The sequence below is a fragment of the Vespula pensylvanica genome, chromosome 3 (genome assembly GCF_014466175.1).
Source record: "Vespula pensylvanica isolate Volc-1 chromosome 3, ASM1446617v1, whole genome shotgun sequence".
Lineage (NCBI taxonomy): Eukaryota > Metazoa > Arthropoda > Insecta > Hymenoptera > Vespidae > Vespula > Vespula pensylvanica.
The window spans coordinates 10667203-10680072 of NC_057687.1; the positions used below are offsets into that span (position 1 = coordinate 10667203).

The 12870-nt window shown below is 31.9% G+C and overlaps 2 protein-coding genes across 7 annotated transcripts; both read left to right on the plus strand.

The window, feature by feature from the left end:
* The first annotated feature begins 246 nt into the window (after positions 1-246).
* LOC122628240 (inactive hydroxysteroid dehydrogenase-like protein 1) lies at positions 247-4131 on the plus strand. Of its 5 annotated transcripts, none has more exons than XM_043810323.1 (5): positions 247-324; positions 2468-2593; positions 2721-2957; positions 3388-3731; positions 3902-4131. In XM_043810323.1, exons 2-5 carry the CDS (start codon positions 2572-2574, stop codon positions 4109-4111), a joined length of 813 nt encoding a protein of 270 aa, XP_043666258.1. In that variant the 5' UTR covers positions 247-324; positions 2468-2571; the 3' UTR covers positions 4112-4131. The 5 variants fall into 5 exon arrangements, with proteins under 5 accessions (XP_043666258.1, XP_043666257.1, XP_043666255.1 ...); XM_043810322.1 differs by having other exon boundaries at positions 274-324; positions 2403-2593; XM_043810320.1 differs by lacking the exon at positions 247-324 and adding an exon at positions 2055-2189 and having other exon boundaries at positions 2403-2593.
* An 866-nt stretch (positions 4132-4997) lies between these two features.
* On the plus strand, positions 4998-11899 carry LOC122628239 (activating transcription factor of chaperone). Of its 2 annotated transcripts, XM_043810316.1 has the most exons (3): positions 4998-5159; positions 5858-6178; positions 10427-11899. In XM_043810316.1, the coding sequence occupies exons 2-3, from the start codon at positions 5953-5955 to the stop codon at positions 11302-11304; spliced, it is 1104 nt and encodes a 367-aa protein (XP_043666251.1). In that variant the 5' UTR covers positions 4998-5159; positions 5858-5952; the 3' UTR covers positions 11305-11899. The 2 variants fall into 2 exon arrangements, with proteins under 2 accessions (XP_043666251.1, XP_043666253.1); XM_043810318.1 differs by lacking the exons at positions 4998-5159; positions 5858-6178 and adding an exon at positions 8157-8255.
* The last annotated feature ends 971 nt before the right edge of the window (positions 11900-12870 follow it).

The window sequence follows — 12870 nt, forward strand, 5'->3', positions numbered from 1 at the left end:
TCTCTTTCTCTCTTTCTCTGAGCTATGTATGCGTGTGTACGTGTTAAAGCGATCGAAAGAAGCTGCGCGCGCCTCTTTTCTCGTAAAACATCTTTCTTTCTCTTTCTCTCTCTCTCTCTCTTCGATTCTCTTCTCTTCCTTCTACTTATACATCACGCTTTAGGAGGAATGTTCTAGCATATATATATATATATATATATATATATATATATATATATATATACATACGTGCTATCCAAGAAGATAGTTAAACGACCGAATTTCATTCATTCGGGTGATACATTATACCGGCGAAGTAAGGGTGGAAAATCGTAAAAGTGAATGGTACAGTATTTATTAATTGGTTACGTGTGTTAACAAGTAAATACTTAGTCTTATTTATACGAGGAACGGTCTGGTATAAAAATAAACTTTTTAGACTTGTTCGTTGACTAACCGATTGCGTTAGTTCGTTGATTGCGCTAAAACATTCTTTCCAACATAGTGGAAAAAAACATTTTTTATCAAGAAATATCAAAAGAATTTTGCTTCGCGAATATAATGGATATATATATATATATATACATATACATTCTTAAACTTAACAATGTCCGGATCGTTACGTGCAATTTCGAAATAATCCTCTAATTACGATCCTTAATATGATCGTTTAAAAAATGCATAAGAGATAGTAGAGACGATTTGCTCATCTCGGTCACATCTAACGATCGTTATATGGCATAATATATGATAGAAATTTTGCAACTTAAATTCACAGCACACACACAAGCGGTAATAATATTCTTACGTCAGTATGCATATAAGTATAAATAATCAATGATAATAACTCTATTGCGTCTTAGGAAAATATTTTTGAAAAATGATTTTTATTTCAATATCGTATGCTCAAAACTTTTTTATATTTATTGTCCGTGTTATTACACTCGTTTGTTTTATAATTTTTTTTTCCCTTTTTTTGTTTTTTTTTTTTTTTTGTTAATTAAAGAAAAAGAAAAAGTTCTCGATGAGCATTGTAGTTTAGCATTATTATGCAAGTTTCGTCGATCGATAATATTATTGATTATCGATTACGTCACCAAAGTTTCTCTTGCACGACGCTTCTTATGAAATAGTGGCTCCGCATAAATTGAGTGTCGTGTTCTTAGGATCGATTCTACTTTGTCGTTTTTCTCTTTCTTAATTTTTTTATTCCTGCAGAAAATTTCTCTTCGAGAAAAGTTTTTCTCGAATGAAACATATTAAAATGTTTGAAAGTTCGACATCGTTAAATCGACATCTAGTGCTTATGTTCGAAACTGATGAACATGGTTAGAATGGGGAGATATTTGGGACATCCATAACAGAATGATTACACAATAACGTTACACCAGCAACCTCGATTTATCGTACATTAAGTATGAACCCTTTCCCACTTGAAAATTTTCACTTGGAAAAAACGTTCGTTAAATTTTAAGTAATAATTTTCTGTATCTCGATAGTATATAATGGATTTGCATTATCATATTAATAGCATTTCATGGGATAACTTTTTCAGGAATTTTTCCATTACCATATTTTTTCATAATCTGATCATTTTTATGGGTCTGTCGTCTAATAAGACTGATAAAGGTCACATAAAATGTCCATGATTTTTTCGTAAAAATATTTCGTCTCCTATAACAACGATACAAATAATTCTTCAAATAAAAAAATAAAAAAAGATTTTATCAATAATTTTTTCAATAATTTTTAATAATAAAGAAAAAAGTGGTTTACTTCGAGAAAACACTAACATCTTATTCGTCTACAATTTCAAGGTTGTTCGGAGAAAGTTATGTTCGTACGCTTTTTGTAAAGTCACCTGTAGCAGATCAGTTTTAGTCTTGGTTTGGATATCGCTGAAGGATCATCTCTGAAAGAAAGAGCACATAAATAAAGTGAAAGAGAAAGGAAAAGAGAAAGAGAGAGAGAGAGAAAGAATAAGTGACAAAGTAATATAAAGTATAAAGAAATGAAAGAAAATATCTAACGAGGACTCGATGATGAAAGTTATAAAATATTTTTAATTTTGTAATTCCGTCCATTTTGCAATTTTAAACTGCAGCGATTTATATATCATAAGTCAGAAGGACCAACGATCGTCGAAGAAAGACAACACTGTGATTCGAGTGATAACAAGAACATAGTACTTATCAATCGTTTAAAATAGTGTTAGTTATTTCTTATATAAGTACTCGGAACGTATTAACGATAAAGCACATATTTCATTCGTGTATTTTTTAGATAGCAACCGTTTAAAAGATTCAAAGCTCTTTTAAGAAAACTTCATAAATTACCCGAAACATAAACGTATCCGTAGAGGTCGCGAACATTTTCTTTCTTATTCTATACATCCACATTAAAAATAATTTTCGACATTTCAGTGTACGCGTGTAATTAAAAACTCTTTCAAAGAAAATGATAATGTTAATAACACTCTGGTTATCAGGCTTAATCGCACTTTGGCTACTCTTGAGCTCTACAAGTCGATTACTATCTACTATATGGGAAACGATTTTTCCTCTTATCAACTTCACATCGATCGATTTTCGCATGAAATTTGGTGAATGGGCGGGTAAGTCGAGAGAAGAAAAAGAAAAAGAAATCAATTTGAACAACATTATTGATTGAAAGATCCATTATTTTCTTTTTTTTTTTTCCTTTTTTTTTTTTTTTTTTTTTTCTTCAATTACACTATCTAGTGGTAACAGGCTCAACCGATGGAATTGGAAAGGCTTACGCAAAGGAGCTAGCTATAAGAAACATTAATTTGATTTTGATAAGCAGAAATTTAAGTAAATTGGAAAAGACCAAATGTGAACTATTGAACGTTAATCCTAACATAGAAATAAAGATCATAGAGGCAGACTTTAGCAAAGGCAAGCCGATCTTTGAAAAAATCAAATCTGAATTGGAAAATATACAAATTGGAATATTGGGTGAGTGAAAAAGCAAAAATATATATATATATATATATATACATATATATTATCGACTTATTGACTTCGATAAAAGTCTATTTAGAAAATGTTCATTATTATCGATGCAATAAATTATTCGATGAAAAAAATAATGCTTTTACTTAAGTAAAGAGAAATGAAAAAAAAAAAAAAGAAAATAAAAACTCGTGACCGATAACGATATCTTAATCCGTAAAAGAGAATAAAACTGCAGACGTTGCTCTGTAGTTTAGAGATAACAACTGCAAATATATCCTTCTAACTTACATTCATTAATTATTATAATTCTAACAATGTTACTTGACAGAGAAGAAAAAGAAAATATTTTAACTGTTCGCCGCTTTTTTTACTTTATATCACGAAATCACCGCTTGATAATATTTATTCTAAAAATTCGATATTCGTTTAGTGAACAACGTGGGCAAACAATATAGTTATCCAATGTATCTTCACGAAGTTTCGGAGAATGAGCTATGGGATATCATGACCGTAAATGTGGGAGCCGCCACCATGATGACGCGATTAATTATCGAACAAATGAAAAAACATAAAAAAGGTGCTATCGTCAATATATCTTCTGGCTCGGAACACCAGCCCCTTCCATTAATGACAGTCTATGCTGCAACTAAAGCATATTTAAAAAGTTTTTCCGATGCAATTAGAATCGAATATTCGAAATTTGGCATAACGATTCAACATTTGGCACCACTCTTCATTAATACTAAAATGAATGCCTTCAGTCCAAGGCTTCAGGTATGGGTTGTCAATTCTTTTTTCTTTTTTTTTTTTTTTTTCGTTTTACAATCTTTCGTATCGTGTACAACGATTTATTTTATTTGTCTTTTAAATTTAATTATTAGTCTCTCATATCTTTTCAATTATTGATAAAACTTATATAAATTTGAAAAATAATGTAATAACAGGTATCCAGTCTATTTGTTCCTAATGCAACGACTTATGCCAAAAATGCGATAGCTACGCTTGGTAAAGTAGACTCGAGCAGCGGATATTGGGCTCATGGTATTCAAACATTTTTCAGTCTTATTCCACCAGTATGGATCAGAGCGAAAGTTGGTTGGTTAATGAATAAAAAATTTCGAAATGATTATTTTACATACATCCAAAATAAATAAATTCTTGTGAAAAAATGTTATTATTATTATTATTATTATTATTATTATTATTATTATTATTATTATTATTATTATTATAAATCACATTTTGTCGAAATAAAAGAAATAACATTATCCTTGTTTTAATTAATTCTAAATTTTATTACTTATCATTACATTTAGATTATCATTACATTATTTTTATATTATTATTACAGATTATATCTGAAATATATTTGTTTATTTGTAAAAAATAAATCTTTTCCATTTCCTTCACAAGCTTTGGTATTTACGTATTAATATCGAGGACAACGAGTAAAGCACGATAGTAAAAGTAAATAGATATCTTAGACGCAAAGGACACAAACATTCCTACTTTGTGTACAAAGGAGTAATAATATTTTAACATTCATGTAGAATATCGATTTGAAGATATCTCCCTGCTTTGTTGTTAAATAACACGCTCTCATTGATTTGTTTTCTGATTTGTCTCTATTGACGAAACACAATTGTATCTGTAGAAATTTCTTACATCGATCGTATAAATCTGGCGTGTCAGAAAAGTTTTTAATTTTATTTTATAAAATATTATTTTTGTAATTCATCAATGTAAACATATTATATATGTGTGTGTGTGTGTGTATATATATATATATATATATATATATATATATATATACATATATATACAACTTATATTTTACAACTCAACGCGATTTACTTAATTCGTATATATTAGAATCGTTACGTCGAAAAAAATTAAAAAAAAAAAAAAAGTAAAAAAGAAAAAAAAATGAAAAGTAAAAAGAAAAACTAAAACAATCCAGGGCGACGTAAATTCATAATCCGGTACTGTTGGTCAGTGACTGGCGGCAATAGAGGGATCGAATAACGTCACGTGATCTCAGCAGGCGAACTCCGTCGTAGGGAGACGTTCACTCGTTATCCATGAATCGTAGAAGGAAGACGTTCGAAGTATTAAATTGTTCTACAATACGAAGAAGATGACTTATTAGTGGAAAACGAACTTGCACACGCAAGTGTGCCACCACAACTAATTAATAATGGAGTGAGTACTTTTTATCAATTAATCATAAAAAATAAAAAAAAACGCTAGAAAAAAGATCGATTAATATAGAAGAAAAGTTTGAGGCCACGCCGACGTGCTGCCATTTTGTGAGTCATCGTGCCACGACGACGCGCTTAATTCTGTCGTGGTATTTCCCGTTTCTATTTGTTTATAAACTCGTTTCCAATAACATCATCCTTGTATATACAAATCATATTAGATGCAAACTTCCTACATTATTCATATATATTCAGTCGGATTTTATCATGAAGTTCGACGATAAGTGTGATTGCATCATAATATGATATCGATCTTTCTATCAGGTTTAATTTACTTCCGATACAATACAAGCATTTCCAATTGTTGCATAAACTTAGTTAAACCTGGCCAAAGTCCCTGAATGTTGAATATTTGACAGATGAAATTTGAAATTTTGTAAAAGTTGAATATTTAAACAAAGGATTTGACAATTTTATTTGTTATAACAATGAATATTAAATCGAGAAAACTCTTACAGAGGTACACTTACAATGTTATCTATATTGAATTACTTTTCAAAACTTAAATTTATCTAAATAAAACTGAATTGATCTCTACAACACATTGCTACATAGTTATGTAATTAAACAATTGATTTGATATGAAACATCATTTATAATTTGACAAGCAAATGAAATAAAATAATGTTATGTTTTTAGAGCCAATATGGCGCTCTCTACGAGCTACGTCGCAAAGACGACACAAATTTCTTTTAACGGTTTTATATCATACCTTGATTGGATTCGCATCAACAATGGTAACCAATCAGGACCAGGAGATGTGGGTATGGAAGCTGGAGCCAGAGTCCCCTAAGGGGACTTCTCAAGCAGATACCGAAGATGATTGGTTTTTACTTGACGACAAGTCCTTAGAACTAACAAAATATGCTGCTGAACCTGTTATGTACGATGATCAACCAACAAACCGTGCACAAGTGGCAACAAAACTTTTGGAAGAATTAGATGAATGGATCAAAGAAGGTAATTTATCGCAGGAATATAACAGATTTTGCGTAATCTCTCGATGAGGTTGATATTTAATCAAAAAGAGATCATTTCTAGCAAATCCTTCTTTTTCTTTTATATATAATTCAGAATACTTTAAAGAGATTCTGTCCGATCTATATTTCATTGGTCATATTCGAATAACGTTAACAAGCATCATTGCTTCACTCTACCAGCAATAAAAAAAAGTTAGAGGGCTTTGGATTATCAATAATAACGAGTCATCTCTATCGAATCGTCCTTGACAACAAAGAAAGAAAAATCTGCTCCTTTATAAATTTGCACACGACAGCAGTTTCATCGAGCGAACGAGAGAAATAGTACTCTACGTGCTTTTCGATCGCATTAAAATATGGCGAAAGGGATAATAGTATAAAATGATTAGGTGTGAACGTAACGATTGATCGTATAAAAAATATTAATCTCAGATTATTAGTCTGTAATTTGGCGAGTTCGTATAAACGCATTAAAAATGTAGAAATTGTTCATATATGTTTTCTTTTTTTTTTTTTTCCTCTATACATATATATTTTTCATTCGCCTCTCTCTTACTCAATTGACTTCACCCGGTTTCTCTATCTGTCTCTCTTTCCCTTCTCAGTTGTTCCTTTTTTTTCTTTTCTGAAAAAGAGTGGGACAAACTGGTTAACCTCTACGCAAATGGCTCTGGTTGGAGGCCGATAGAGTGATGACGTAGAACGTTCGGGACGAAGAAGTAGGAGCGACAGAGGGGGAAAAGTCCAAAGATAAGGAGGAGTGGTTCTACTTTAGTATACAGCCAAGTCGTATGCGAGACTTATACGCGATCACTTTTCAATAGCGGTACAGTAAGCGCGGTATCTTTGGATATAAACCATCCAGTAAAAAGTGTCTTTATATTTTGATGCGATCGATAATCAAAACGTAAACACAAAATACGTGTATGTGTATTTATATATATATAGAGAGAGAGAGAGAGAGAGTTATAATAATATATATAATAGAGAGAGAAAAGGAAAGAAGAAAATTGAGAAGATACAAACACAACACATTTCTTACGCACGCGCTACCGTGGTCTCTTCTGTGTGGTCGTCGTATACATAATATATGTTTACGATCGGAAAGCATCGTGCATCTTCGGCACATGCCTGACTAATTTAACAGCGAAAGAAGTTGCCGCGAAAGAAAGAAAGAAAGAGAATATATGTTGAAAGAAGAAAGATAAAGGCAAACAAGCTTTCTCAAATCCAATTTACAATATTCTTTCTTACTTCTTTTCAATTTACTCTAAGAATTACATATACCAGTCATTTGATAAGATTCTTTCGCTTATTTGATATTTGATCTCAAAGGAAACAGCTGGCAGAGTATAATCACCAAAGTGAGAAAAAGAAAGAACGAGAAAGAGAGAGTGAGAGCGATTAAAGAAAGAGAAAAAAAGAAAAAAAAAATAAAAGGAACGAACGAAACGGATAATTCCATACGGAGCGAACTCTGAAACAAGATACGATACATTTAATGGCACTGAGAGGGGACTAGTTTCGACGATAACTAGAAAGAAAAACGTGACAATACTGGCATCTCTAAAAGTGACACAAGTGAAAGATCCGGCGTCTCGATGTTGGAGTGTGCTAATGTTATATAATAGCATGCAGTTCGCATATCGCTACACGTGGAACCGCGAGATTATTGTCAACTCTCAAAAACTCGTGAAAAGACGTTGAATCGGTGACGATCTTGGTGTGCCTATTGCATCCCATCTTTGGACCACCACCATCCCCCTTAATTTAAAAATACGTCGGCGTCGTCATCGTCATTCGACGAGAGTACGTCGTCGTGCGATAAACATTGATACCTTTATTATATAAATTGCTACCATATCATATATATATATAAAATATATAATATATATCGCATATATAACATTTATATAAAAATATATGCACACGCGTGTATATATATATATATATATGTATATATATACACGTATATTTTCTATCGCTGTCAAACAAAACATTCTCGCGGAGATCTCGTTGCCGTGCCCCGATTATAATGGCTGCTATATGTTACACGGGTAGGTTTCCCTTTATCGCACTCATTGTTCTGCTTATAAGCGAAATTATCATTTTTTTCTTTCTTTTTTTTTTTTTTTTAATTTGTTTTCTTTTTATCCCCCTCTTATATTCCGAACTAAAATGTCCTCGTCTCATTATCACCGTCTATCACGATATCCACGCTCTTCGATCTGATCGATCGATACTTGATATATCATAGATGGGAATACCCCCTACTAGAATCGGATAAGATTGATGTCTCATTGAAATAAGTTAAAAGTGATCAACACGTTTCTACGCAAATACAAACATATATATATATATATATATATATATATATATATATATATGGACATACTACGCTGCAACAAATACAATTGATCTACTTCTTCACCGTTCTAGAATCATTTGAATATTCACGTGGGGTAAACATGTGTTACGCTCGTTGATACCGCATTGTTGGTACAGAGAGATCGAGATCGATGCCAAGAAACGGAAAGTAATGTTAGGCGTTATGCCAGGAAACGAGAGTAACTCGTCAAAGAACGCTAGGAAAATAAACGAAACTGAAAGAGTAGGGTGTAGAAGAGAGGGAGGGAGAGTGAAGAAGAGGAGGGAGAGACACGTTTAACGGGAAATAACTTTTATCAATGCGTCAAAGAGAAACAAGAAAAAGTCTATGATGATCGAACTCAAAGTCACATGTCCTCTATCTCCATCCTCGTTAACGCGTCAAACGTGTTTTCCGGAATAAAGACGATTGACCTTTTCTCTTTTTTCTTTTCCTGTAGAAATGAAAAATCTTTAGAGATCGAACGATTCGTAAGAAACAGCCAGAGATCGCAGAGTCTCTTAATTAAGGCCATTGAATTTGTTTACCGCGATTCTCTCTCAAAAAACTTAATCATATTTTATCGCTTGACACTTGTTTGGCAAGTCTCGTCAGATTCTTCAGCGACTTTTTTGATTTTTTATTACTATTGGCATTTCGAATTCAAATTTATCGCGATCTTTTCAAAAATGTATTTATTCCAGATCGTTCTAATAAATGAAGTAAATTCTATGTGCGGTGATTAGAACAAAACTTACCGTACGATTTGTTTCGTTGTAATACAGAAATATTCTTATCTAACCTCCTGGCCCCTGCATTTAAATGGCGATAACTTTTAAACGGTATCGAGTTGTCTCTGATCAAAGTTTCACAAGAAAATGGGTCAGGGCCTGCCGTAGAGTAATTGTAGAAATAATTTCGATCTAGGAAAGCAAAGAGTTTGCCGATATTTACTATAAATATTCTCTCGTGTAATACTAGAATCAGATTATTGGTATATTTATAAATTATTGTTTTGCTCGTACAAGCGAAGTAATCATCATACGTTTATGAAAATAAGAAAGAAAAAGAAAAAAAAAAAAATGAAAATAAAATAAAATGAGGACCATAAAATGAAGAAATTACGACTCGCAAGTTAAACGTATGTCTAAATAAACCACATACAAAGAATTATTTTCTTCTTAATTGTAGATAAATCATTAAAATATTTCAAGTGCTTTTAAGAGGCATCATTGTTTTTCCTCCAATGGTAGCTTATGTAGAATCTAACTAAAAGTGTGTGCCCTACCTTTATAAGCTCAATAGTAACAGTGCGAGAATTGCAAATGAGTAACTTGTTTTTCTAGTTGAACCAGTAACGTCCATGAAATTATACATCAATGCGCCACTCCTACATTATTGCTCATGCTAAAGATCAGTAAATGTACTGTTAATTAAATCTCTTGTTTTTCTCTTTACGTTTTGTAAGGTAAAGCATTATAGAGATATATTTAAAAAAAGAAAAAAAAAGAAACGTTGTTTGTTCTCTAAAGATCAATATTCTCGCATATTAAATGATCCGATAATAATATCATTGAAAAAGAATAGAGCGAGTAAACTTTCTATTATACATATTCGAGAAAAACGCATCTGATATATGATATGTATATGTATACATAATATATATATATATATATATATATATATATATACACACACACTGAGTGAGCCAAAAGATCCTACGCGATTTTAAAAATCGATTATTCTTTCTCGAGATCTTTTCAAATCGTAAAATTATCAAGGATAAAAACTTTTGGTCCACTTAGTAATATCACGTAGCGATAATAAGGAATGTGATTACAAGATTGATCGTTTTTGCAGAACCTTTCTCGGATTGGCTGGAGGATAAAATCGATGTACCAATATTCGAAGAATTGCCAGAACCGGAGTGTGGTCAAAACAAACCAGTCGTATATCCGATTATAACAAAGAATCATGAACAGCACGATAACACTCAAACGTTGTTGGAAGAATTCGAAACGGTTTTAGAAGACGTTGAAGCTTGCCATCAGATTATCCCTTCATCAGTTTCAACTCTCACCCCACCTCAATCACCTCCACCAAATAAATCATTGGTCGTCGATACTCAATTACTCGTTACCTTGCAACCGGTGCAAACGATCCAACCTATAATATCGAGTCAACAGCCTGTATACAATATCATCATACCGCAAGAAAAACAACCTGATGTTTATCAGACCGAAATATGTATACCGGAACAATGGAATACTGAAAACGTATCATTGGATCCGCTTGGAGGAGACGTCGCCAATGATCTAGCAGTCGTAGATGAATACGTGCGATCGCATACAGAGGACATACCACCGTATAGTCCATGCACCAGTCCAAGTGGTAGCTGCGCCTCTTCCGAAGACTCCACGGATGATCCAGACTGGGTCGCTGAAACATCCAGCAACAAGAAGCAATCGAGTTACATCAATAACAAAAATCGGCATAAACCGTACTCTCGTCCTTCGGTCGAGGACAAAAAAGTACGGAAAAAGGAACAGAATAAGAATGCGGCAACGCGATACAGGCAAAAGAAAAAACAAGAGATCAAGGATATTTTAGGCGAAGAACGTGAACTCACCGAGCACAATGAAAAATTACAATGTCAAGTGAAGGATCTACAGCGGGAAATCGGATACTTAAAGGGATTAATGAGAGATTTGTTCAAAGCCAAGGGTCTTATGAAGTAATCATTGTTCCCTCCTCTTTCTATCTCTCTCTTTCTCTTCCTCTTCCTCTCGCCATTTTTTTTACAATCTATTTGTTTATATAATCACATTTATTGAATTCATTAACTATATATTTGTCGACACATTACTCACTTTACAATGCCACTACTAACTAATACAATAACATTATACTTAATATTATTAATTGTTATATATATATATATATTTTTTTTTTGTTTCGATCATCTACATTCTACTTTCTTAAACGTTTAATGTAGAATCTATCACAGCTTTTGTGGAACTACAGGACTCTGTCGTCTTGTAATTTATAAAATGTATAACCATCTCCTAATTTTATACTTATGGTCCGTTAAGATTAGCAAATGTGACGCCATTAGGTAATACAGAGGATTTATTCGGTAAGCAGCCCTATGAAGTTCTCACGAGCGGAAATCTGCTGTTGTCGAATATTCTGGAAGTTTTGCATATGGTGTCTCTTAGATATGCGAATCTTTTCATTCCAAATAATTTTTAACCCAATCGATTTTATCATATTTTCTTACAGAAAATATTACGTTTAGAAAGAAAAACAATAAATGGGTTATTATGTAAATGATATACGTTTCAATTATTATTATCAACGTTTGTTAAATCCCTTCTTTCCTATATCATTTAGTCAATACGTATAAACATTACGTATAATATTAACAAAGAAAAAAATTAATAAATAAACAAGCGCCAAATCCAAATAATATCATAATTAAAAAGAAAGTCTTAAATAGAACGAAACTTGAAGATAATTATTGTTTTGTTGCGAAGATACTTTACGATAAATATATTTGATTTCCACTTGAAAAAGAAACAAAAAAGATAAAGAAAATGTTCAAAACAAGAAAGATAGCGTATAAAAATTTTGATATAAATGATTACACAACAAACGTTTTATATATAAAACATGTTTATCAATAAACAGGTACGGCGCGAGTATATCTTGGATTTATTTCTTAACTGTTCACAGCAATTAATTATAACGCAATTATATGTGTTATCAAAGTAGAATATGAGGAAGATTGAAACGTATATAGTCGAAAATATCATAAATGCAAATCTAGTAACCAGACGTAATTTAGTAAATCCCTCCGCAAAATGTATACGCGAAGTGAATATACTGATATCCTTCACCAAGAAGCACTGATTATATGAAAAATTACAGAGAAAAAAATTAATGTGTCTAGTTAAAATAAAAAAGAAAATGAGAAGCACTATTTCAAAGAAAAGAAGGAAAATAAAAGCTTAAAATAGTTATGATCGTATACAACCAATCAAATGCACTGTATACACCGATCAATTATGATCTGCATTTGCACCCCGTGTCATTATATATACATGGACTAATGCGCAGTATATTTGAATTTTTACTTACAAAATGAAACATTTTCTTTTTTTTTTTTTTTCTTTTTTTCTTTTCAAAGCATTTTTACATCTACATTAAGTCTATCGCCGATACGTCGTAACTTTCTTTTCGCTTGTTCTTCCAAGATTTGCAACTATCTTAAGAATGATAGCGATAATAAACATTTTTTTTTT